This window comes from Cottoperca gobio, chromosome 15 (genome assembly GCF_900634415.1).
Source record: "Cottoperca gobio chromosome 15, fCotGob3.1, whole genome shotgun sequence".
Classification (NCBI taxonomy): Eukaryota; Metazoa; Chordata; class Actinopteri; order Perciformes; family Bovichtidae; genus Cottoperca; species Cottoperca gobio.
The window spans coordinates 6622733-6649127 of record NC_041369.1 but is presented as its reverse complement, the minus strand read 5'-3'; the positions used below and the strand labels follow the sequence as shown (position 1 = coordinate 6649127).

The window sequence follows — 26395 nt, the reverse complement described above, 5'->3', positions numbered from 1 at the left end:
TTTGAATAAATATAACTTTATTCTGAGAAGGACAAAACTATTTTACAATGTGCAACTTTACATCAGTTGAGTATATATATGCTTTCAGACTTTTCTTTAATATGTTTTCAAACTGATTTGAATTTGTCTTAATAACCTCTGTAGGATTTGACTTGTTGGTGTTGAAGCAAAGACAACAAAAACAAAGCTTTCATTCTCATCTGACTCATCCCTCTGTAATACACTCTGTAGATACAAATCGAGATAAATCCGTCAATAAAAGATTGAATTAAATCACATGAAATCAACTACTAACCATGAATGAGTCACCTAACATTATTAATATGACCGTGAGCAGACACAGTGTGTTTGTATGCAATATTGCGACTTAATTAGCCATGGGCATGCACATGAAAAAATACGGTGCAAAAATGTGAACCAGTGATGAACATCAAGAGATTATTTAGGTAAATGTAGAAATAATCCCACCTCGCTGGAGCAATCATTCAAATGTCTATTAATATACTCAAAACTACATTTTATATAAACCTTTACTACAAGTACATGTATATGATTTGCAATAAGAATAAGCGGGGATTGTTCCACTTTGAGAAAAGAACTAACAATTAAGAACAGATGTTAACACCAACACCCTCGCTGCCGTAGCTAAATATGATGTAGAAAACAAACGTCCACTGACGGCTCACGGGCTAAGACTTTGCTAATCTGTTTCTTTCTGTACGTGAAACACTCTTCATATGACTTGAGTAAATAGGAATGGTGACAAACCCACTATCAGATATCTTTAACACAATCTTTCTTTGCCATTCTACTCCGAGTGTATCACTTCCGATGCATCACACAAATCACAAGACAATCTGCTCGGATCATCGTTTCAACCCTCTCTACTGTCATGACCTCAGGGAGGCCTCAGCGAGTGCTCTGAGGGTCACCGTGCTGCAGTGTCACAGCTCCTCACTCTCCAGCACGGCCTCAGGAGGGCAGCTGGAGTACAGGATGGGGTTGGTGTCCGATGTGGGGAAAGCTGACTTGATGTCGAGCCCCTGGCCTGTCAGAGCTGCGTAGCGGCTGCCTGTGCGCGGAGCCTTTTTCATGGGTGCAGGGATGCTCTGATGCCACTGTGCTGAAGGCGCAGCAGATAGCTAGTATTACTACAAGCTGCAACATGTGGCACATTTCTTAATAAAGCTGATAGTTACACAGCTATACAAAATATTCACCATAGATATCAAGCCTGCAGGTGCTTGATACAATTCCAGCCTCGTTTTTGGCTGACACTGTGTACCAGCCGGCATCCTCTTTCGTTGTTGGATGGATGAGGAGACACACATATCCTGTTGCATCCTGAGTCATGCTGAAAGAAAGAGAATATGGAGAATTCATTCCAATTCCAATAGAGATCTTTCTAACTATTAAAGGAGTAGTTTGGATGTTTTTAAGTGGGGTTGCATGAGGTACTAAGTGTGGAGAAACAGACAGGAGTAAGTAAAGCAATGTACTGCTGGCTGGACCGGTTAGTTAGTTTGTGTTAACATGTGATTGTGATTCACGAAAGTCCCACAATAACACAAACTAACTAACCCAGGGGTCGGCAACCCGCGGCTCTCTCATCCCTCCGATGCGGCTCCCTGTGGCTTTTGAAAATAATTAATGAGTATTTAATTAAAATGTATTTATTTAGTTTGTTCGTTTTTAAAATGTAATTCTCAATTTGAAGATTATGGTGATCTTGTAACATCTAAATAAAACGTGTTAAAAAATGTTATGTCGCTGTTACGCTGTTACTATGCGTCACAACCGCCAATGTGCGACACCCGCCAGCGCGCGATTTCTTGAACTTTTGGAATCCCAGGTAGGACAACTATGGAGAATTCTAAGAAGAGAAAAGTGTCTGAAGAAAACAGAACGTTCAATGGTACGTGGACAGATTCATTTGCTTTCACTGCTGACGAGACTGGTTTACCAGTATGCTTAATATGTAATGAGAAACTAGGAAACAACAAAAAGTCAAATGTCGCAAAACATTTCCAGAATAAACACGCAGCCTTTGCTCAAAAATATCCGGATGGAGATGAGAGAAAAAAAGCCGTTTCGGAACTGATGCGGAAGGTTGATCTGAGTAAAAATCACTTCACGAAGTGGATGAAGTCTGCAAATTCAAGTACATATGCGAGTTTTGTAGCCGCTCAGGAAATAGTCAGGCACGGGAAGCCGTTCACAGATGGAGAATATATAATAATACGACTGCATTGGCAGGTGTGAGTCAACCTGATCTTGAGATGGAACTGGCCGACATAGCCGACAAAGACATATGGGTGTCCAAGTTTAAACGCTTGACAGCAGACCTTGAAGATGTTGCCCATCAGAAGGCCGTTCTTGCTCAGAATCACAAATGGTGTGATATTGAAAACCTCCCCAAAACGGACCAACTTGTGTTCGAAACTTGGAATGCTATCCCCGACGTTTATGTGAACATGAAAAAGTATGCACTTGGAGTCCTGTCGATCTTTGGATCCACATATGTATGTGAGCAGGTGTTCTCCAACATGAACTTTATTAAAAGCAAACATCGCGCACGCCTCACAGATGACAGCTTACGATCCTGTGTGAAGATGAAGGTGACGGCATACAGCCCTGATGTGCAGACGCTGTGCGCTGAGGTTCAGGAGCAGAAATCACATTAACCAAGTATGATAAATATTTTAATTGCCTATTATTTTGCACATATTCATATTTTTTCATTGTTCAGTGAAATAGTCCTTTTATTTTTCAGGTTGACAGCTGACTGCACGCGCCAGTAAAAGGATGACGGCACACAGAGAGAGGACGGCATTTTTGGTTTGCTGACGGTGGATAATTTAAGTTCAGCGTTTTTTTTTCATAAATACAAGAAGGACACAAATAGACATTGAGTATTTTACTTGAAAGTAACCTTCAACCCAACGTCAACGTCTTTTTTTCGGAGCTCAAAATGTTTTGTTGCATGCAGAAATGTAATTTTGTTTTCTCTGCAGTCGTTCATTGATTTCATAAATGCAACACATTATAGTTTGTTTATACATAGCATAAAGGCAAAAAAAACGTTATATGCAGTGTTATTTCATTTTAAATGTCAAAAGGGTTTTGTGGCTCCCAGTGTTTTCTTTACTGTGGGAAACGGGTCCAAATGGCTCTTTGAGTGGTAAAGGTTGCCGACCCCTGAACTAACCGGTCCAGGCAGCAGTAGACCAGCAAACTCACATGTTCTGCAAAGTAAAAGTTTCTCAATGAAGTCTGTTGGTTTTGAAGAGAGCACAGATAACGTGTTAAGTAACACACCGAATATGATACAAGTAGCTCATACAACCCCACTTCAATGTATCCAAACTCTTTCTTTAAGCTGCAGTACACGGTACGGAAACAGCTACATGATGAAGATCAGAACTCCTACTCACCTGAGCCTGTCCTTATTTTTAGGAATGGTGTCATTGTCTTTCTTCCAGAAGATGACTGGAGGGGGCATACCCACCACCCGACACTCCAGCCTGACCGGAGTCCCGTCAGGGATACCCATGTTCTGAAGCTTCTCCACGAACTGGGGAGGGTGCTTCATCTCTTTCTCTAAAGTGGACATGACTAAGATTACTGGACTTTCCAAACATGGCATGGGACATCATACTAAAGTATTCAACTCGTTTACGTACGACGAGTAATTCATTCCTTTTCATTGACAGTGTCCAGTCCTTACCTACGACCTTCAGCTCGAGACTGAAGGAGCTCTGCCCTGCTTTGTTGCTTGCAATGCACGTGTACGTGCCGCCGTCATTCTGCATCAGAGGATCAATGACCAGAGAATGGATGCCATTCTCCCGCACCAACATTTTGTGCAAAAGGTCCGGATAGATTGGCCTCCCGTTGACCAACCACATGAGCTCTGGGTTGGGGAGGCCGCTCACCTGGGAGACAAAAAACATTGAAAGTAAGGTGAAGCAAAAATGCGATATCTTTGGATTACATGCCAGAACCTGCTGCCTACCTTACAGTCTAGTCTACACAGTCTTCCCTCGTGAGCCAGCATGTCCCCCGGAGCCTGGAGGAAGTGAGGCTGAAAAAAGCGCTCTTGGGTTTGCTCAGCTTCAACTTCCTGTATGCGGGCTCGCACCCTGTAAAACGTGAGCAGAGCATGTGATGTGTGGAGGACAGGAGCAAGGCATGTGCAGTTGATCACTCTGATGTGAACAAGCGATAGGTCAAAAGATGGCACACTTTGAAATACAGCCCCCTCATTTGCATAATGAAGACGAAATACATAAAGAAATGTATAAAGAAAATAGTACAAAAATATATAAATAAATACGTACATTTAAACTAAAGGGAAAATGAAATAGAAAAAGGTAAATAAATAAAGAGGCAAATTAAAACAAATATCAATTTATGTCGCATTTGATCAATTAAGTAATGCCTATATTTAGTTTTTATATTATTTTTGTGGCATATGAATTGATTTATCGAGGCATTTATTTTGTATTTTGGCAGCCTCCATTGTTATGGGGGACAAACGCACACTTTGGTCTTCATCGTGGTGTCTGTTAGTATTTTATTATAGATGCGCATGATCCCATAATATCATTATTTTTTGGGAGGAAAATCTATAATGAAAAATCCACACGCTGCAGAGGGCTTCTTCTTACCTCTGCGGATCACACTGCACACTCAGTCCTGCTCACCTCTGAGAGTGAATAGGTGTCAGTCGGTTTCGGGGCGGTCCCGTTTGGACCATCAAATGACCCGAGCAACTGATTCGTCCCTGATGGTCATTAAATATCACATATCAGAATTGTCAGCTGGAGGGAAGACGTTGACATCGTGAGCAGGAAGTGTGAAGTATCACCTGAGGATTGGCTGCCATGATGGTGTAGTTGCCATCGTCGTCGTTGGTCGTGGACTCCATATGTAGAGCACAGGTCCCATCCCCCTCTCTTATCTTCTTGTAATGAATGTTCTTCCTCAAGACCTGCTTGCCATCCTTGAACCAGTAAACCTGAAGAGAGACACAGACGTGGAGGATAAATGCAAGGGATCAAAGTGACAGATCATGCTCTCATTTGTGCAGCACAGTTGTTGACCTCTCACCTTTGGAAAGGGGATTCCCACTACTTTACAGGAGAAAGTGACAGGCACGCCTTCCATGGCCCTGTAGTTCTTCAGTTTCTTGTCAAATATGGGCGCGATGCATCTTCCTGTGGGGACGTCATCGTGGTGCACCTCATCGTCCGACTCTTCCACCGGCGTCCGCTCCAAACGGAATTCGATCTCGCTCATTAGTCTCTGCTCAAAATTGGACATTTTGTACTCCTGGAAAAAAGGAAAAACCACCACATAGAAGTAATCGTCACGTTGCATTACGCTCAACACACGGAGATACGCAGCAGATGCTCTTGGAGAGGAATGCAACAATCAGGAACAGGAGACAACGTGCATCTATCATCAGGTGGCAACAATCTCTAACTCAGAGCGTGACGTTAAACCACGTGGCGTTGAGGATCATGCAGCGGTGTCTGTCTGATCATCATTCCTGGTCGGTAAAACAGTTTCATCGTCCAACTATAAAATAGGGCTGAAGGTAAAACAGAGAACAGAGGAAGATGAGCCGTCGAGGTGAGACAGGAGTAGCAGCAGATTGTTGACGTGTGTGAGGAGGAGAATATACACTTTATAATTACCCTCTTTTAAATGTGTTAGTTAATTAAACTTTAGTTACGTTATTATGTCATTATCATATCATTAATAATGTTGACTTAGTAATGCTATAATTGATGTATTTTTAACATTAGTTTATCATTTTAATATTAAATAATTACTCTGTAAGTTATACATTGTATTATAGCTGATTACACACAATTACATCCTGATTACTTTAGTAAACTATTTAATAACTAAACATAATATTTTTACAGTATATTAAGTATTAATATTATTATGTTAATGATTACCAAATAAACCTTTAAGAAATAGTTTGTTTGTTGTATAAACATTATATAGATCGATGGACCAGAAATCAACCTTTGACACTTTATTTACTTTTCATCTAAATAATGTTTATAGATGTTTTACAAAGTGTTTATTGATCATTTAAAAGAAGGTATTATAATCATCAGCTGATCCTTTATAATAGTTTATAGACGGTTTATAAACTTAATATAATATATAAAATGTTGACACTAAACTGTTACAAGAAATAATATAGCCTTATAATTAGAAAACATTATTAACATAATTAAATTGTTTGTTAGCATGTAGACAACTTTCAACTTAAGTTTAATTATTGAGGGTTATTATAAAGCGTTACCGATTTAAAAAAAGATCTTTTCAGAGAAGTGTTGGAAGAAGAAGGACTATTGGTCATTTGGCCTTTTGGGAAACTGAAACGCAAGCAGAAGAAAGGGGCTGCAAGCTTGAGTGGGGGGAAAAGTCAAATTAGAAGAATAAATACATTTCATTAGCTTAATGCATTTTAACCCTAACATGGTTTTTTCAGATCAATCGTGCAGTTTGCGTATTAGTGCAGACGCTTGAATGCTTCATTAGATATATTGATTATTCATAGTATTTAGAGTCTGAAACAGTTTAATAACCCATACAGCCTGCAGCAAAGCCGTGCTTGGGACGGGAAGGTCCTTGTACCTCATCATAGTTAATGACAGTAGCAGGAATGTTTGGTCCAAAGGGTCTGCTCGCTGTTTTCCCCTCATTACTCAGCTTCTATGAGAGGATAGGGATGGATGATGAACACCAACTAAGACACACATACTGTACACACAAACATGTAAATAACACACGCTAATTGTTAATAGCATGCGTATGTTGTTACGCTACATAGACACATAACAATGAATGACTGGGGAGGGAATGATGGCTGAAGCGAGTTCCTCATTGCCTCTGAGTCAATCCCTTTATCATTTTTAAATATGTGTCTTTTAAGATATTTCTGCATATCTACTTATGTATTCATCTCAACATGATTACATAAGTGTAAACCTGAAGAAGTGAAAATGCAACACAGTTATTGGTTAATATACAATAAACTTCATCCCTAAAAGGATAAAAAAAAGAAAAGAAAAACTAGATTGCAACAGTTGGTTAGTTAAAAATGTGTTCACACAGTCTAATATCTGACGGAGCAGGGATGTGATGGAGGCTGAAATCTACAGGTGAATATACATCACCATTACACTTCCCCAGTTCATTACTTACATTAGAACAATGATCTTTTGTATTACAAGTTTTCTGGAATGTTCTGTTTAAATATGCAAATTAGGTGTTATTTCATCTTATTAAATATATAATAATGTGCATACATTTATTTATATATATCTATATATATATATATATATATCTATATATCTATATATATATATATATATCTATATATATATATATATATATCTATATATATATATATATATATATATATATATATATATATATATATATATATTGACAAAGTTAGTCAAATAAACAGCTAAATGTGTATTTTGGATTTTTTCTTTCCACTAGTCTCAAATGAGAAATGTTATAGAAGCTGAGCTCAGTCTTGTGAAAATAGTTTTTGTTCATGCAAGTAGTTTTAATAATTTATTCACCACTACGTCACTGTGCATGAAGCCGTCAAAAAAGGAGAAAACAATGGGAGCTGCAGAGCTGCAGACTACTTGGTACCTGTTGATGTACAAAATGTTGAGTATCGTCTTTTAATCGAAGCTTTTTCTCAATGTCACGGAGGAGAGTCTCTTTGCTTTCGCGAATGTCTTCATATGACGGGATGCGCGCCTTTGGTACGTTCTTTTTGAGCCTGAAGAGACAGAAGAGAGAAATGTGTTAGAGCATGGGACAGTTCACCAGTCTCATAAGCATTGTCAGAGAGGGGAGGGCGTACCCTAAAGGAGCTCCCCTGGGGAGGCCCATTGAGTTGGTAGGCTGGCTAGGGGTCAGGGACGGCAGGACGGAGCTCAGGAATGCCACAGGGTTTTGAATGGGGCTGGGGGTGGAGCTGCTGGAGGTGGGAGAGGAGGCGTGGGGAGGCGACTGGGCTCCCATGGCGAACAGGCTGTTCAGGTAAGGCGGCGACACCGGTGTGGGTGAGGACACGAGGGACAGAGGGCTGGTGGGAGACTTGAGCACCCTCGTGGAGAAGATCCTGGGTGGCGGGGAGAATGGCGGGAGAGTAGGGGAGCTGGCTGCGGAGGAGTTGAGCTCAGCGGCCAGCTCCTGAAGCAGAGGGACCGGCGATTCTGTCGGGGAAAGACTCCTGACTGGCGAGAAGTTCTGAGCAGCTATGAACTCTTTCGGCCGGGCGTAGTTGAAGGTGTGGGAGGTGGCGGTGAGGTTCATGAGGGAGGCGTGGGTGCTTCTCAGTAGAGGAGCAGGAGATGTGACTGAGGTTAGATCTGTAAGGGCTGCACTGAGCTTCGGTGCATGAGGAGAGAAAAACTGGGTTGCAGGTGCAGTTCGGGCGAGAGCTGCAGGGGACAGGTTGAGGTGGGAGGCATGGATGGTGTTCATCTGGCTTACAGGCGCTATCCTGAGGGGAGGAGCTGTTTTCAGCTGTGGGGCAGGTGGAGGGGAGGTCACCAGGGAGAAGGTCTTTAGCTGAGGGATTGAAGGAGGGGAGCTCAGAGGAGAAGTGTTGAGAGGTGAAAAGGTGGTGTTGAATGCTGGAGCAGAGCTCAGAGAGGGAGCAGGGGTCAGTGGAGGTGCAGAGCGGGGCGTCTGCTGCGGGGGCGTAGTGTTCAGGGAGGGCTGGAAAGGTGGCTGATGGGGTTCAAGGAGCATTCTGGGCGACCACAGCGGACCATCATCAGAGCTTTGGACCACGGGCTGGATCTGGATCTGAGGCTGGGCGTGGGACTGAGTCTGAGGTTTGGTCTCCTGCTGCTGCTCCATGAGGACCTGGTTGTGCAGAACTTGCAGCTGGGATGGGTCCCTGTTGATCCAAGCAAAACTAAAATGAACATCCAAAAAATGACACTATACATGGTGAAAATGAGAGTGGCTCAGTGCACTGCTCTCGTAAATTAAGTCCACGCTGTAAACCCCAGCAGGAATGAGCCAAAGTCAGCATGAAGAATACTCTGCCCTTGTATGGGCCACCAACAAGAAGCCTACAAAACGAGCTGGAGACACTTTCAGCTTTCGTTCTAAACCGGATGCTGTCTTTTATTCATCATCTAATTACTGCAAATGGAGTTAAACTACACAATACAGTCAAATTGTCATGTTTGTCTAAGTGTTTTAAGCCTTCAGTAGACAAAAGAAGCTGATCAAACCAAACAATATTTAGTTTACAGCATAATATCTGAAATATTAGATCAACTTTAAAGCATTAAAGTTACTTACAAATAGAAAATGCCATCTTTTGTTTTAGAAAGCCTGAAGGTCCACATTTGAAGTCTGCATGCATTCATTTATGAGTTGCAACTGATTACAGCTGCTAGTGGAGCCAGAGGAGGAGGAACCTCCCCGTCTCAACACAGCTAATTCACTTTGGTGCAGAAAAAACCTGGACACAATCTGGATCACACATCTAAAATAATATCATACGCCAGCATTGCAGACCATTCTGACAGCCTTGTGTTAGTTTAAGAGTCCCGGTATCAGATTTCCACTTTATGATTATCGTGGCCAAAAGAATTCACAATAACGATATTATCTCGATATTTATAGAAAATTGTAAATGTATTTATTGTGCGTTTTGTCTCTTTTTTTGCTAATTAATTAAATAAAAAATACCAGTTTAGGGAGTTGGAACCATAACTGTACAAAAGCCTAAAAAAAGTGATTTGATCGATGATTTAAGAGGCACTAGATTTACACGAAATTATGATATGTGCATTATTAACATGATATCAATATTTTATTTTAAAGATATCAGGGTATATCACAACACCCCTATTTGAACTTTTATTTGCTCTACTCACAGTTTGGGTTTAGTCAGCACTGGTGGGGGTCCTTTGTTGGCCAACAAGTTGCCGTCTTCATCAAACTGACTGGATGCGTCACTTTGCTCATCCTCTTCATCCTCGGGCAGTCTGAAGTGCACGCGCAGGCCGACTCTGGAGCCGGAGCGCGAGTGTTTGTGGTTCGTCTGGGCACCTGTCTTTAGGCAGGAGTTGGGAGGGGGGTCAGGGAGGGGCACCACGATGAGGCTCCCATTCTGATGATTTGGAGTCCCCTTAACTTTGGTGCTCGTGTCAGGCGAGGTCACTGTAGGCGTGGGCGCTTCCTGCTCTGCGAAAGTCTCAACTGCAAATGGAGAAGTGAAGGGTTTTGGGTAGGAGAGCAACAGTGTGACGCTCTGTGGTTCTGGTTGTGCTCCGCTGGATCCAGGAGGGTTCTGGTGGAGGTAGACAGGACCTAAGTTTGGGGTGCTGGTGCTGCGAGGGTTGAGGCTGCTGCTCAGGCTGGAGGGTTCCAGGCTGGGTAGGCTGGTGCGGAAAGGGTCCGGACGCAACATGCTGGAGCCGTGGGGGTCCAGACGGAGGGTGCTGGTGTTCAAGGGGTCCAGGCGTAAGCTGCTGGAGACAAGCGGGTCCAGGCGAATGGTGCTGGAGTGGGGCTTGATGCTGTTGGTCACAGTAACCTCTGGTTGAGGGTTTACAGCGGGGGCGGATGAAAGTTCTTGACTTCGATTGGGCTCCATCGTCAAACTGCTGGAAGGCCTCACGTGGTTGTTGCTGCTGCTTTCGCCATTCCCTAATGAGAATCAGACATATCAATATATATGTACTTCTATAAGAATACATGAACAGAAAGTGAAACAGACGTGTTACCTTTGACCCTTAGCGCAGCAGCGCTGGACACGGTTCCATAAGTGTTGCTTGCTGTACAAGTAAACATCCCCGAATCTTCAGGAAAGACCTCAGCAATGACCAGAGTGCATATTTCCTCTAAAATATAAAAAAAGAAAAGAAAAAAAAGAAAATGATACTCACACAATGAAGTTGTTTTGGTATGACTGCATCACATTAGCTTCTCAACTAGGGATGGATACATGAGTGGTGTTTCAGATGCCCAGCAGTGAGGTTTCTGAGAGTCTATCTGCGGCTGCAGTAAGGCAGGTTGAAGAGATCTGCCATGGTGGTTTGACACAGGATGAGAGACTACCTTATATGGTTCAGAGTCAGGGGAAAGCAGCCCTGGTTTATGTGCTGAAGAAGAGCAGAAGCCTTCGCCAAGGACTATAAACACTTGAGCAGATTAATATGTACACACTGCAGCATCATATACAAACAGGCAGCTGCTTTGGTGCAGTCAATACTTGTGTTTCTGACTGATGAGGATTTAATATGTACCTGATTCAGCGGGAGATCTCAGCTCTGAAACGGAAACAAGTATTGAAATCATTATGAAACTGCAATAAATGTTCACTGATCATATTCCACCATCAGCTGCTGCAAGATGACATTTATTTGTCTTATATAAAGAAATATATTCAGTATATTTATGCTGCTGAATTCCCCATTTCATCACTGTTTTATAAGATGACCCTGAAAACCTTTTTCAGCAATATCAAACATTTTCAACTTTTTGGGTTCATTAATATTTCCCCCCCATTAGACAGGATTTGATATAAATATGATTTAAGATAGTGGACTTAATGATTTTATGTCTCAGAACATACAGGACACCAACAGCCTTTTGAAGCACTCGGCTTAATTTTTGGGGTTTTATTTGCACTGAAAGTACTTTCTTATACTAAATCAGGCAATTTGAAGAAAATGCCAATGTTTTTATTGTAGGATGTTCTTTTTATATTTTCTTGTCTGCATGCCAAAGTTTTTAAGAAATATTAAACTGTGAGAAATATATTTGAAATAAACTGTATGAATTATTGAACTAGTCTTTTAATCTTAATTACTTTTCAAAAACACATATTTTTTATAAGAAAAGGCATGTAATGTTATTATAATAAATGATTATTAATATTATGCGTTATTATTTGCTGAGTCTTTCCTCTCTTCTTTTTAGATACAAATATAGACGCACTCATACACACGAGCCCAACATCATTTTTGTCTATATTCCTGTTTTCTTCTGTTCCTATGTTTTGTAATATTGTAAGTCACTACCTCTATTTTTTGCCCAAAAAAACCAAGGACGCATTATGAAGACACAACGCTCTCAAAAATACAGAAAGCACTTTTGCACTTCAAATAATATGACAGCAGGCAGCAGCAGAGCTTACTTTTCTGCAGGATCCTGAACTCAGGACAGTCCTCTATGAATGTTCCCTCTCTGTACCAGTCCACCCGGGGTGACGGCAGCCCCTTCACGCGGCACTCTAGCACCACCAGCTGGCCTTCTGACGCAAAGAGGTCCTGCAGGCTCTGGTGGGACAAGACAGGCTCGGTTACATCATTAAACCCTGACAGACAGAAGCAGTTTACTTTCCTCTGAGAAGGACTCTACCTTTGCGAATACAGGGGCAGCCATCATAGACTGGCCGTTCAACCCTTGTGGATAGTTGTGGTTGGAGGTTTGACTCTTAAGATAAAGAAAAACGCACAGAGGACATGTTGAATAAAATATACAAAACCAATCGTTGTTGGTAAAGAGGAAGGATGTGTTGCAGCTCTTCTACCTCAGGTTGGGGTGTGTGTGTTGGTGCAGACAGGACAGAGGAGACCACTGAGTCCAAAGGCAGTGATGGAGCTACAGCTGCAACCGTCTGCTCTGGCGCAGGTGTGGATGTGAGAGACGTAGACACGTCCTGGGCTTCGTAAAGTTCTGTATCGCCTTGTGACAAAGTAGGAAACAGCTGCACAGGGGACACCGTTGCCTCCTCCTGAGCAGGGTACAATGCGGATGCTGTAGAGGGCTCCGGGGCTGGCGGTAAAGTGGCTGATGTTCGGACTGGTAGCAGAGGTTCTGGGATTATTTGGTTATTTTGTGGAGAGGAAAGCTGCTCTGCTGGCTCCTCGGTGGCTGCTGCAGGTTGGCATGACGGAGAGTCTTCCTCTTCTGCAGAGAGAGTTTGGCTCGATGATGGAGGGGAAGAATTCTTCTGGAGCCTTTGGAAAACACAGAGGGAAGAGAGGAAAGGCCTCATTCAGTGTTGCAATAAGGTAGCTAAAGGTCCACAACAATAACAAATGTGGTAAAAACTCACTGTGCTACATGTTCAAAGGGATGTTCCCCCTCAGATTCCGAAGAGGAGGTACCTGTCGGTTGGAACAAACACACTCCGTCAGTAACTGTGTTTAACGTACGTGTAAAAGTGTCAATGACAAAGACCCAGTAGAACCACCTTCGACATAGATCTCAGCTGACGTGGAGTCAGTGCCATAGAAATTAGATGCAAAGCAAGAGTAGCGTCCCGTGTCTTCCTCGAAGGCCTCCGCGATGACCAGAGAGTGATGCTCGCCGCTCGTGGTGATCTGAATGTCAGGGCAGTTCTCCAGCTCCTTGCCCTCACAAAACCACCTGCAATTAAACATATACAGAAATATATATGTTTTCTTTATTAAAAGCATGTTCGAGATGCAAATATGTTACTTTTGTGTAAATTGTGTACATCGTTTTTGACCACTAGTAGCGCTATGGAGCAATGTTTTCACGAGTAAGGGCTTGTACATAGTAATATACAGTACCAGTCAAAGGTTTTGACTGGTATATATACGATCGATCAATATTAAAAAACATTTTGTGAAACCATTTTTGGCCATATCATCCAGCCCTAAGTGAGTCTCTTGTTTGCATCATGTAGGCAGGCAAGCATACAGGCGGCCGTGAAGAAGAAGACCGCTCTGTAAACGATGCACGGTTTAAGATTTCTTTTTTTTTTTGTCAGCTTTGTAAGTTTTTTAAAATAAAATAATTAATGTATTTAACACGTTTGTTAGGCCTCAGTGTCTTTTGGTGAGAATCACTGAATGTAAACATTAAACCCCTCAGAGCACCTTCCTCAACATTCCAGAGAAATGACAAAATAAAAACCTTTATTGATTTTTTTTAAAGTGCTTCTGGTGCATCAAATAATAATAATAATAATAATAATAATAATAAATAGATATTAGAACCACTCCATACATATCGGTCAGGGGTGGATGAATATGATTACGAGACAGTCGTACTTCAGTGCAACATGAACCGGTGGGTAGCGTGTATTCGTATGAAATGGTTTTCCTTTTCTTTGTCCCCCGTCTGTAAGTTAAGTGACAGTACTGTTATGCGACTCTCTAATCTAACTGTTAATACAGTATACAGTATATTCTACCATACCCTTGCTTTATTATTTAAAATCCCATCTTTACACAATTCTCTTTTTCCTTCTATTAACCTTCTGACACCATTTCTTCCAGTCTGCTTCCATGTGGCGTCTTTCCCAGTTCCCTAATAGTGTCTCTGGCTCGGTGCAATTCAGCGGAGTTATGCAGGCCAAGAGAAAAATGTTTTGATGAGCAAGCCCTATCCCCTTCCCTGTAAGACAAGAAGCAGCGCCAGCGTGCCAGTTTAGAGGCCGCTTCAAAGCACTGTTGATGTTATGAACATGAGGAGCACCAAACAATTTTTCCAAGAGCCACACAGAGTAATGCGTTAACTTTATGATCAAATTTGGTGACTTCCAAAGTTTTGGTTTTTTTGCCTTTAACGAGGGAAAAGATGGATGACATGCAACAAACGTCCCTGCAGGTTACATCAGGTCAGCATCCTATAGCCAAGTGTCAATATTGTAATCTATCATTTTATGCTGTTGATTTATAAACAAATAGGCAAAAATCATATTAAAACCTAAATAAAAAGTCCTACCTGGCTAATATTACAAAGCAGGCATTAGTCCTACCAGCATGCAGCACATTGGAGTTGCTGTTGGCAACAGTCTATTTGTTCATTGTAAAACTATAACAGTAAACCGATCATTTTTCCTGTCCTCACCAGTAACATAAGGCAGCAGCCTCTACGTCCAAGTATGTCTATTTTGAGCAGATGAGGTCTTGATGCTTTATGAAATCCAGCCAATAAACATGCAGGAATGAGGTGATGCGTTACTCTCTGGCTAGACGTCATCACACAATCAGAAATCATATCTTTCACCAGACTAGTGGAGCATAATAAGAATAAAGGCAATTACAGTACTAGCTGAAAATCTAGACGTCAAAAACTATTACTCAATTCTGACAAAATATATATATATATATATATAAAAATATATATATTTTATACATGTTCATAAGATACGCCTTTTTTCAAACCCAATAAACAGAATAAAAAAAACAAACATTTGTTTCAAAATAACAATAACACTGTTGATAGACAACATCATACAAGTCAAGTTTTATTATCACTTTGATAATTCTTGCATATTTGATTTAAAGCTGTTAACAGTATCAGCTTTAAACTGTATTCCTCAAGACACAAACGAAGCTACACATTGCTTCTCGATCCATAAAGAGCATTTCACTGAATATTTCTGTTTTTGAATCTGTGTGTATATTCTATGGAAAACATGAAGCCTCACTAAAGATCTGTTCCCGATACTTTGGAAATAACCTGCCGGAATGTGCTCGCAATGTTCTGCCTGAGGCTCATTTCTAATGAGTAAGAGTCTAAATTGAAAGCATTACTAGTAGATTTGGTGGCTGATCTGTGAGGCAGAGACCCCGGAGCCCACAGCACCTGTCAGGGCTATTTTTCCCTCTGGGCTTCAGAACCAGAGAGGAGATTCCCTCTGGAGCCAGGGAGCTCTGACTGGCTGAACCAAACACATACACGCATAATGCTAAACATAGACTGTACACACAATGCTGTGCCCTGACACACCGGAGACAGAACACCACTGCAAACTGAGGGGAAATATGAACCGGACCACTCTATTTTCACTCAGTCAAGTCACAGTGCATGCTTCAACACAATGTTAAGGAAGTCAAAAATATTGTAAAAGTGGAATACAGTGAAACAGAACTCAAATCTTATAAGACACTGAGACCAAAAACAAACCATATGGTTAAGCAATAACTTTATAAATCATCTTACCAAATTCTTCATGCTTCTGTCAGGAGCTCAGTAGGTTCCATTATCAGACGCAGCTACAGCTCGCACTGTCAGTCCAGTCTAAAAATGGCCGAGAGCTACATTCTCCCCGGACACGCACGTTAGTGGCTCAACAATGTTCAGTAGGACTAACAAGCCCATGCCCCCTATAGTATAAACCTCAGCTTCATTTTAACTCTCAGCTTTGTTGTCCTGGGAGTGTCCAGACAGGCTTTTAACAAATATCTAACTGCTATAAAAAAAGCATCAATAAGAGTGTAAATGGGTTATTACAGAATATAGACCAAGATGAAGTATGTCCCAAGAGGGATATTTTACAGTTAAATAATTAACCCATCAGTGGTCTCCGGTGGGCAAACTGACGACAATACATCAAACATATCTTTTTCATTTCACATATTAGCAGATATGCTGTAGGTGGCAATACCAGTAAATAATTAAATAAGTAAATAAATATTGGACGACAATATTGGGCTCTGGGGTACCAGTGTTCCTGCAGATTCTTAAAAAGGCATTGAATTCAATAATCTAAAAATACAGCCTTAACTGGGAGCCTATTCAAATGTATTAAAGCAATCTTTCAAAGGTTTTACAAATGCTAAGTTTTGGGAAGAAGGATTTTATGAAAGAATGTATTGTGACGCTGCATTGTTATATCTCAAAATAGTTAGTAACATCTATTTAAACTTTTTATTTTATTAAATGCCTCTCGTATTAGAGTCACGCACTTTTGGATAACTGAAATATTGCGCATAAAGTTAGTTTTAAATTTCATTCCCAGAGGCATTAAAAAGTCTTAAAAAGACTTCTTGCCTCAAACTGTAGAAAATCTGTAGAAACATCCTGTATTTCTGTGTATATATATATTTTTTTTGGAGTGTAGATAATACGGACATATATATATATATATATATATATATATATATGAAAAGTAAAGTAAGTAAAAGTATGTAAGTGTTATTTGCAAAATGTAAAGTAAAAGTGCTCATAATTCAGAAAGAATATTCCCTGTCAGTGTGATTGATTATTGAATTACTATTACTGAGGTATTTTTATATAATGTTGGGCAGTTAAAGCTAGAAATATGCATCATATATTATAAGATATTTGTATGTAAGAAAACAAAAAAGTGTCAAATAAAAGTAGTGGAGTAGAAAGTACAAGGTAGCATAACATAGAAATACTTTAGTAGAGTGCAAACACCCCAAATGTGGATGCGCTTAGTTCCGTTCCTTTAATGAGTAAATCTAAAGTCAGCACTCGCTGCTCTGACACGTTATCCCAAACCCTCGGAACATCCCAAACAAAAAGGTTATCCGAATGGATCCAGATCATCCAGTGCAACCTCTCTCAAGTATTACTTTGTTTTTCAGTGAGACAAATAGACTCCGGTCTTACTGTATGTCATGCAGCTAAGAACTAAATTACTATCAGCACTAATTTGCCCTACCTGACTTCAGGCACAGGGAGTCCTCTTACAATGCAGTCCAGTTGGACCTTGCTCCCCTCTGGAAGCTCCCTGCTTTTCAGTTTCTGGATGAAACAAGGAGGCTCACAGGCAGGCTCAAAGGCAGGCTCACAGGCAGGCTCACAGGCAGGCTCACAGGCAGGCTCCGCTGTGCATGGACCTTCCGTCAGGGCACAGCTTTCAGCCTCCTCTACTGCCTCCTGGGAAACAGAGTCGTACTGCTGCTCCTCGGTAATCCTGCTGTCCTGAAACTCCACGTGCCCAATCCCAGAGTCCAACTGGGCCTCTGGTTGGTGGCTAACAGTGGGGCCGGGTCTCTCCATCTCCACCTCCACAGGCATGGCAGAGCGCTCCCTGTTGTCTGGGCCGAGGGGGTTCACCGCCCCATCGTTCTGGCTCTTGTTGGGGTTCCTACTCCTGTGGGGTTTGCACCCTCTCTGTCGTACCCGTTTGGAGCTGTTGGCCTTGAAGAGAGAGGAGAGCTCCTCGATGAAGTCCGCCGCCTTGTTCAGGAACTCCTTCTTAGACTGGTTCTCCATGCCATACGGGGCGTTCCTCGCTGACCGGTCGAGGTCGTTGAATCCCTCGCCGTAGTCCCTTGTGCTCCTGGTTGTGTTTTCCTGCCGTGCAGGACGCTTTATGCATCTTTCTGTCTGGTGTGAATGTTGTGTGTGATGCTGGCAGTTCTTTGAGTTCAGGGGCTGGCTGGCTGAAGGGCACAGTGGACGGGGCAGTGAAAGGAGCAGGAGAGGCGTTGGTGAAGGGAACAGATGGGGGTTCAGAGGAAGAGGCTGAGGAGATGTTGGAGGGGGTTAATGGTGCGACAGAGGCCTTGAGCTCTGCCCTCTCCTCACGAGGCTCGTGTCCGATGGCCTGGCGGGCAAGGTTCACACTCTTATCCAGCTCCTCTTGGCTGAGGAAGGCGGAGAGGTCTGGGAATTGGGGATCATTGTGGCCCACAGAGTCCTCAGGCTTGCCTTTGAGGGATCCGTAGATCTGGAGGCGCGAGGAGGAAGCGTCAGAGCGGCTCATCTCGCTGTGGCGCTGCTGGGCTCTGGCCTCTGCCAGGTAGCTCTCTCTTAGGAGCTGAGACAGTGACGGAGGCTGGTCAATGCTGTTGTCCTGCATGCTGTGGGAAAATAATCACAAGATATTCACACAATTCAAATATTTGAGTGGAAAAATGCTCGATTATTTTTCATACTATATGTTTTTATAACGATTTCCCACAACAGTCCATTTACACTGCATTCACATGCAACGGTAATATAATAAATGTACACTGTGATGGATGGATCTCTGCAAGTTCTTTATCATACTGCTCTGAAAAATGAAAGGAAGATAGGACATCAATCTAAAACACTGTAAGATAAGCAGTAGACCTGAAATGATTAGTTAATTGACAGAAAATGGACAGGTTCCACATTCTTAAAGGGGTACTACGCCAATTTTCAAAATTCACACGTGTTTACCCTATGGCCTAAGACAGTTCAAAAATATTAGTAAACATTAACAACTCTCTCAAAAAATTGCTAAAACTGAAATGTGTGATGTTTTCAAATGTGAAGTCTGGAACTGCTCCATACTAACTGAACTGTGAAAGATGTGATGATGACAGAGTATATGGGTCCATTTGTTTCAGAACTGAGAACACTAATTTGGGTATAAACAAAGAAACATTCTGTGGATCCACTAAATCAGTCCCTAATACATTTTGTATGGAGCAGCTCCAGACTTTATACTTGAGGACTTCTGAAAAGTGAGACTTACTTCTCTGGTTTCCAGCTTTGAGAGAGAGAAGCTCACGTTCAAAACTATTGATTGAACTTTCCCAGGTCATGGAAATAACAATATTGGAATTCTTAATTTAGGTGGTGTTGACCGTTAAATGTGAAGATTTGCTACTTTTCTTTATCGTCTTTGATAGGAAACTAAATATCTTTGGGGGGTTTTCAGACATGAAGCAAACAAATCAAGATATCCACTTGATTTTTTTATAAAAAAAACCGATTGATCAATAATTGAGAAACTAATCTGCAGATTAATCGCTAATCGTTTGGTTGCAGTCCAAATAAGCAGTAATGTAAAGTATACATACTTGCAGTAATAGGATGAAATAGAGTCACTGGCATGTCTAAGACTCTCAGTCAATAAGTGAAAAATATAGATCTTGTTTTCAGCACATAGGCTATTATCAGATATATCGGATACATGTAGTGAAGTGCTAATAAAAACACAATATGTACCTTCGATATACTTCGCATTAATATTACACTTGTGAAATATCTGGAGCAAAGATAGAACATGACAGAGACTGAAGTTAAAAGCAGGGGATACGTGGCAAAAATAGTTTTTTATTTTAGCCTAGTTTCAGCCTTTCCTCTAACCTCGACAGGGTGTCAGGTTCATGCAACGAGCGGAGATCTGCTAGGACACCTCCACCTCAGACCAACACTTACATGACGTTTAGTCTCCGCACAACTTTTCGACACTTGGCGTGAGCAAGTTATTGAATCCAGACACGAGATAGGGTACACATATGCTACTGACACTCAAATCAGCGCAATTAAGAGGCAGACATGCCCTTCCAACGGACCTGAAGCTGCAGCTGTTGTGTACATTAATCCTTTGCAAGCAGGCTCCGAGCCCACCGAGTCATATCTAATAATAGTGAGGGGTCAGTTTACATGAAGGAAATCAACACAAAAAAGAAGCAGTCCCCATCATCCCGTGTTCCCTTGTTATCGTGATTTTGATCAGCCAATACAATCATTGATCAAATGACACAAACAAAACTAACGTGGCTCAACACAGGCAGGTCAAGATAATTCAATTTAACACTCAAACAGAAATAGCCCGGAGCCTGTCTGAGGCTCAATGTCAGAGGTTTTCTGCATCTATACACAGCATGAGGCCGATGCCAGAAGACAGTCAACAGGACACTGAGCAACAATTAAATTAGGGGGTGGTGTGTTTTACCTTCAGAATAAGCCCAGCTGGCCCCTGTGAAGGACTGGTAAATCCTCAGAGTGCTCAAACGGGGAGATTCCGGTCTTCAGGCAGCCGCCACCTGGGGAAATGTTGGAGACATGCAGCTGCCCAGCCTTCCCGGTTTTAACGCACAGAGTTCACCTTGGAGAGTTTACAGGAAAGTATGGAGACGAGAAGCTAGGGTAACTTGTCACCAGTACAAGTAGCAACATTTGTCAGTGCAGTAGTCGCAGGTTATTTTGGGGAGGCCTGGCCCATGTGTCTGGGTGGCGTCCCAGCTCATTGGCCAGGGGGGGGGGGGGGGGGGGCCTGCTGTAAAGGGATTCCTCCTCCAGTGCTCCGTCACAGACCTCCATCCTACAGAATTAGAAGCCATGTCGAGCCTCCCAAACACTAATGTTAACACAGCAGATGAACAGAAATACACTTTAAAATGTTGTGAATTGCGCTGTAAAAACATGAATGCAGGTGGTAAAACATCTGGCGGTAATGTGTGATGAAGTATTTTACTGGTTTTACAAAAAGAAAAAAGAAAAGATTTCTTTGCAACAGATTTCTGGAACAGTGTTAGAACCAAGTGGCAGTTTATTCACAGTCGTTTGTTTAACACGGATCATTTGTGCAGCATGTTAGAGAGAATGTGATCCCTCAGCAAGTAACTAGAGATCCACCGATACCGACTCAAATAGCTGGACCGGGTATCTGTGACATTGGGTGCAGATCTATTCAATTCTAATTCCTGTTAAAGTTTTGACCAATTTGTTGTTCACACTAAGATTTGAGTTGCCGGTGCACAATTTATTATTTGAATACTCAAAAACAATTCACAAAATGTATGTCTATATATGTATTGTTGCATTTGGTTATATAAAATTAGCAGCAGTTTTTGAGTCAAGCCTGATGTTGCCTGATACATTAAAGAAGGATCCCAGTCACTTCCACACAGTGAGGCTTACAGTACAGCGTATTCATTAAACACTGCCATCAGATCGGTGCTCGGTATTGGCCGATACCTTAAGCCCAGGTGTGAGTATCCAGACTGAAAAAGTAACATAGCACATCCAGTATTTGGCATCTGCAATGACTTTCTTCCACATCTGTAGGTTTATCATAATGCCTTTTTATTCAAGAGAACGACATTTGTCAAGACCCAGATTTAAAATCTTGAAAAGTAAAAAAAAAAAAAAGAAAGAAAGAAAGAAAGAAAAGGAAATCACCTCCGTGTCCCACAAATAATGAAATTAGTTTATTTGAAATACAATGAGAACCATACCCAAGACCCACAGTCTGAAAGGAAAAGCAAGCCTGAGCATCCATTTACACTTAAAACAGTGTAAGACCAAATGTATCAAATACTTCTATTCAAGTGAATCATTTAACAAAAAAGCACCAGTGACAAAAGCTAGTGTACACTGACCACTATGCAAAAACTATTTACATCATGTGAGGAACATTTAATGCACAATACGGCAGACTCGGGTCAAACAATATTTGCACATCATTCTTTCCATAAAACCCATGCACCAGGTTTGAATATGTTTGGGTAAGTTGTCCAACAAACTGAAGTGAAATTAAGAAAAATTCTATTCTATGAAACTTTGTGGCAAACAGTGTAATGTCCTACATGGCGATCCCTGCCAATCCTACATGCAAGGCTAAAACAGACAAGTCATATTTAAAGTTAGAACTTGACTCGTGAACAAACAAAAAGCTCAAAACTTGCTAGTATAAAAAAAAAAAAAAATGGCTCTGTGACTCAGACAGTATACAACATTAACATCATCAGCTCGAATTAATTTTTTTTTATATATATATATATATATATATATATATATATATATATATATATATATATATATATATATATATATATATATATATATATATATATATATATATATATATATATATATATATATATATATATATATATATATATATATAAAAAAAAATCCTCTTTGGCGTAACGGGAAAATACAATCCGGTTTACCAACACAGTAAAGGCAACATGAAGAAGAGAATCATAGCTGAGGTCAATGACTTTGTTCTCATTTCTTTCCACACTCACTTGTGTCGAGTGAAGCCACTGGGTTACAGACACAGTGGGTGAAACAGAGAGAGTTGTAGTATTATCACATGGACAGTATTATTAGCAGCAATGGAAAGTCTTGATTAGCCCAGCCTCTCAAAAAGACACTTCCATGTTAAAGGTTAGGAATGAAATACCCATCATCGGCCTATCCCTCGAGAGGATAGCCGATCAGAAGGCACCATGAAGGCACTCTTCAAATGAGGAGAACATGAAGAAACCCATCTCAGCGCACACAGCAGCATCCCACAAATACTGAAGCTGGATGCATCATAATCACAGAGGAAAAGCACCATAACGGAAGTCTGTGTGCTTGTTTTAGTGCAGTAAGATTAAGCTTCTGCTCATCAACCCATCATGTTCTCTTCGTTGTTGTTCACAGTGTTTTGTGACCTTGAGTCGAGAGAGATGAAACTGACACAGTGTCAACATTGTACCTAGTGCAGTGAGCCAACTTGTGATAAGGATGTAGGAGGCACAGTAATAGTTCTGCAGGGAATCGGGTGACGCCGGCTGCTCTGCCATCAGGAGTCGTCGCTGGCCCGTTTGCGAGACTGGTCACCTCTGGAAAACAAAAACACGTCACATCAGAGAGTTGTGCAAACTCAGAACTCTGTGTTTATATTCAGACCGTGACTGTCTGAGAGTGATGCCTCAGAAAACACACCGCGGAAATCCGTTCATGGAGAGCTCCATCTGTAACTTCTGGTCATGAGCGGCGTAGTCAGGAAGCAGGGACTCCACAGCAGGAGGGTTGATTTGGGGAATAAACCCAGAGAAGAGAGCCGGAGCTAACTTGGCCCAGTCTGAAAGAGGAAACCAAATGAAACGGAGGAACATGTGTGGTGCGGAGGAAATAAAGCAATACGTCTGTTTTGTTTGCTGTGGTCGATGCAAAAAGATTACTTTAGCTTGCAGCAGAGACATACTTAAATAACAATAACAAATTAAATACAATCCTCAACTAAAAATGTGCTCTCAGAATACAGATCTCTGCAAGGTGTTTCCCTCTGCCCTCTCAAACAAAGAAGAGTTTAATCTCACTTAAATTGACCCTCCTGGCCTCCCGGTCAAGATGGCGGCTAAAATAACAAAAATTGGGTTTTATTCATCTTGTATCGTGCCCAACCTTAGTGGTGCATATGGAATTGTGGGTATTATTATGGGTATGGAATTAATCTGCAGATACTCCGGTTCAAAATGAGACCAAACCTTTCTATGGATGTCAGTTTTTGAGCCAAGACTAAGGCCAAACTGTGGCCTGCGGAAGACTAAGGCTTGCTTTCAGCCTAGCTGATGCTACTAAAGCAGTTGTTGATCACTTGCGACCCCTAACGGCCAGTTAAGAGGAGTGAGGAGTCAGCAGTCAATGAAGGTGTAAAACAGTCAATAAAATATGTTTTTCATAAAATGTGAGTCACCGCATCCACAAGAGGTCCTTGAACATACAGTCATACATGAACACAGAAACTATTAGTCAGATGGGTCCAGTAGTAAGTGAGATTAGCTGTGGACACACACAAACACACACGCACACACACACGTTTACACCTGGCAGAGATAATAACAAATGAACATAGGTTACCTGGTCGGAGGCTGTAGAGGCCTTTAACCACACTGGCCATTGTAGATGGCTGCACTTGAAACGGCATGGAATGAGCTTTGATGAGAAGAGCTGAACAAGAAAAGAAGTCATTTGTGTTAGCAAGTATTGAAGTCTTCTGTAGGTGCAGTTCCCACATTCTGTGCTTTTTATTATAATACAACAGCACAATGGGCTAAGACATGATTTAATAAAGTGTAGGAGACAAGTTTTACAATTTTCAAATGTCATGACAGCCACCAGGGCTTCGAATTAAGCAATGCACTCACGCATCAGTGTGTTGACATGTATTTCTGCAACGTTATCAGCAAACAGCTTCATCAGATCCTCTCTTAGGTCTCTGTTCAGTTTTGACTCGATGTAGAACTTATTCTGAAAACATTGAACATGAAAAACAGTTGAGAGAAGAGTGACACCGCAGCACAAGGCTACACTTGGTTGCACAGAAGGCACTAGATTTCACTTAATAGTCCAAGTTCTGTGTTGTCTTTACAACAGACATTTAACTAAACAAAGATGCCTACCAAGTACATAAAAACAGGAACTATACACTGAAGAGAAGCCGTGTATTGCGTCAGTGCAACATTGAAGTTCTCAATGAAGTCCTCAGGTGGGCTGGCCTGGAAAACAATAATGTAAGTGTTAGAAAATGTTATAGTTTCTGTATATAATAACTTCCTTGTATTTGGATGGCTTACTTGTAGATGGGTGGAAACCTGTAGCAGATGATTTGTTATTTTTAAAATCAAATCATTGTAGAGGAGCTCAGAGTGCTGCTGACAAACACATTTGTAGACGTAACTAGGATAACAGGGACAAAAAGGAGAAACTCAGAAACCCAGCATTTTAGTCAAACTAAAATGTAGAATGAAGCACATGGAAATGTAATGGGGCTCGCCGAGGCAACAGACATCCCACACTGTAGTAAAATGTGGCCAATCTCAGGGGTGTGTAACTATTCTGTTTTACCTGTATATCTGTGCGTAAGAAACAGAGATGTGGTCTGTGGGATTTTGAATCAACAGACGGTCAATTGCCTTCTCCAAGTTTGGCCAGTGGTTTTTCCGGTAGTCTTCTACAGCCATTGCATTCAGAACTGAGTGAAAAGAGGAGAAGTGGTCAGGTTGTATCAGAAACCACCAGGCCTAACAGACCAACTATCGACTGTCTGCTGCCAAAAGCTTCAATCTACACATATTGGTAACACTGCAGCAGGCCCAGGTGCTGAGGGACTGCAGGATGGCAGGCCCTGCTGTCACGGTGTCTGCTTTATGTGAACTTACGGAACTTGGAAGTAGAATCAAGGGTGAATTTTCCCTCAGCAGCGGCTGGCGGAGCCGTGCAGTCAGTCTCGCTGACTTCGCTGCTTTCACTGCCTGAATCAGAGTCCATGAACTTTGACCCCCCGGTGCTACCGGACAACAGTTTCCCTCGTCGCGAGCCCGGTTCTTCTCCCGGCGCCAATGGACAGGCGGGCTGCGGAGCAGTCGTTACACCCGACAGCTGGCTTCTCAGATACGTGCGGACTTTGCTGCTACTGCTCGCACAATAGTTGTGGTTATGGTCGTCTTTTAGGTCCAAACTGTCATCTTCCATGGCCTCCATGTTCACAACCAGTCCTATGTGCAGAAGCCTGGTGTCGCTACGTAAACATTTCCGATAACAGTTAGGGATAAAGATAAAAAAAACTGTCAGGCGTCTTTGGTGGTGTCCATCTCGGTTTTGCTGTTAACTGAATTTTACGACACGTCGTATTACAGGACTGCTGAGAGAAAACAGGGAAATGTAGTTCCAAATACTTTAGCTGAATAAAGAAAGTTTCTCGGTCTAATGAATGGTAACGTTAGTCAACTGGTCCATGTACAGCGGGTTAAAGACTAAATATTGATGAACCAATTTAACAGATTGACTATTTTGCTTTTATAGCTAAATTATAGGTGAAAACCTAATATTACCACACTACGCATGCGCGACATACGCTATGCAACCCCCGACACACCCACTAGTGTTAAATCCTTACATAGTATACTGTAGTTGCTATGAATACCATTTTTCCAGATCTGAACAATGTTGAAATGTAACTCAGTCGTTGTGTCTCGTAGAAACTCTCACTCTGGGTACACGCTCCTTGAAAGCCCCGATAAGTGTAATGAACTATCAGGGTGAGCTCAGAGGCTCTAGGTGGAGCAAGATTCACGTCTGCACCATCACATTG

General features: G+C 41.7%; 2 protein-coding genes across 2 annotated transcripts; both read right to left on the bottom strand.

Annotated features, from left to right (window-relative positions):
* mypn (myopalladin) lies at positions 1-20700 on the bottom strand. The gene is given in 22 exon segments (XM_029450085.1): positions 1-1123; positions 1221-1354; positions 3435-3600; positions 3728-3935; positions 4016-4142; positions 4707-4786; positions 4871-5020; positions 5113-5334; positions 6664-6741; positions 7699-7831; positions 7916-8962; positions 9957-10731; positions 10809-10925; positions 11331-11354; positions 12224-12365; positions 12448-12522; positions 12620-13049; positions 13148-13199; positions 13286-13461; positions 17480-18126; positions 18128-18626; positions 20477-20700. Coding segments are annotated over 21 exon segments (5460 nt in total). The 5' UTR covers position 18626; positions 20477-20700; the 3' UTR covers positions 1-944.
* Positions 20701-22446: 1746 nt separating this feature from the next.
* Positions 22447-26377, bottom strand: cacul1 (CDK2 associated cullin domain 1). Its single transcript, XM_029449809.1, has 8 exons — positions 25464-26377; positions 25150-25276; positions 24879-24981; positions 24705-24800; positions 24450-24552; positions 24163-24252; positions 23245-23383; positions 22447-23141 (listed from the first exon to the last, which is right to left on the bottom strand). The coding sequence occupies exons 1-8, from the start codon at positions 25783-25785 to the stop codon at positions 23102-23104; spliced, it is 1020 nt and encodes a 339-aa protein (XP_029305669.1). The 5' UTR covers positions 25786-26377; the 3' UTR covers positions 22447-23101.
* Positions 26378-26395: the final 18 nt, after the last annotated feature.

Bases quoted from the DNA above. Each gene is read 5' to 3' on its own strand.
- cacul1 (XM_029449809.1), bottom strand. From the start codon at position 25,785: ATGGAGGCCATGGAAGATGACAGTTTGGACCTAAAAGACGACCATAAC. The intron at 25,277-25,463 runs GTAAGTTCACAT...CTTTTCACTCAG, and splicing joins TGATTCTACTTCCAAGTTCC to TTCTGAATGCAATGGCTGTA. The intron at 23,142-23,244 runs GTGTGTTTTCTG...TTTGTTTTCCAG, and splicing joins TCCATGAACGGATTTCCGCG to AGGTGACCAGTCTCGCAAAC.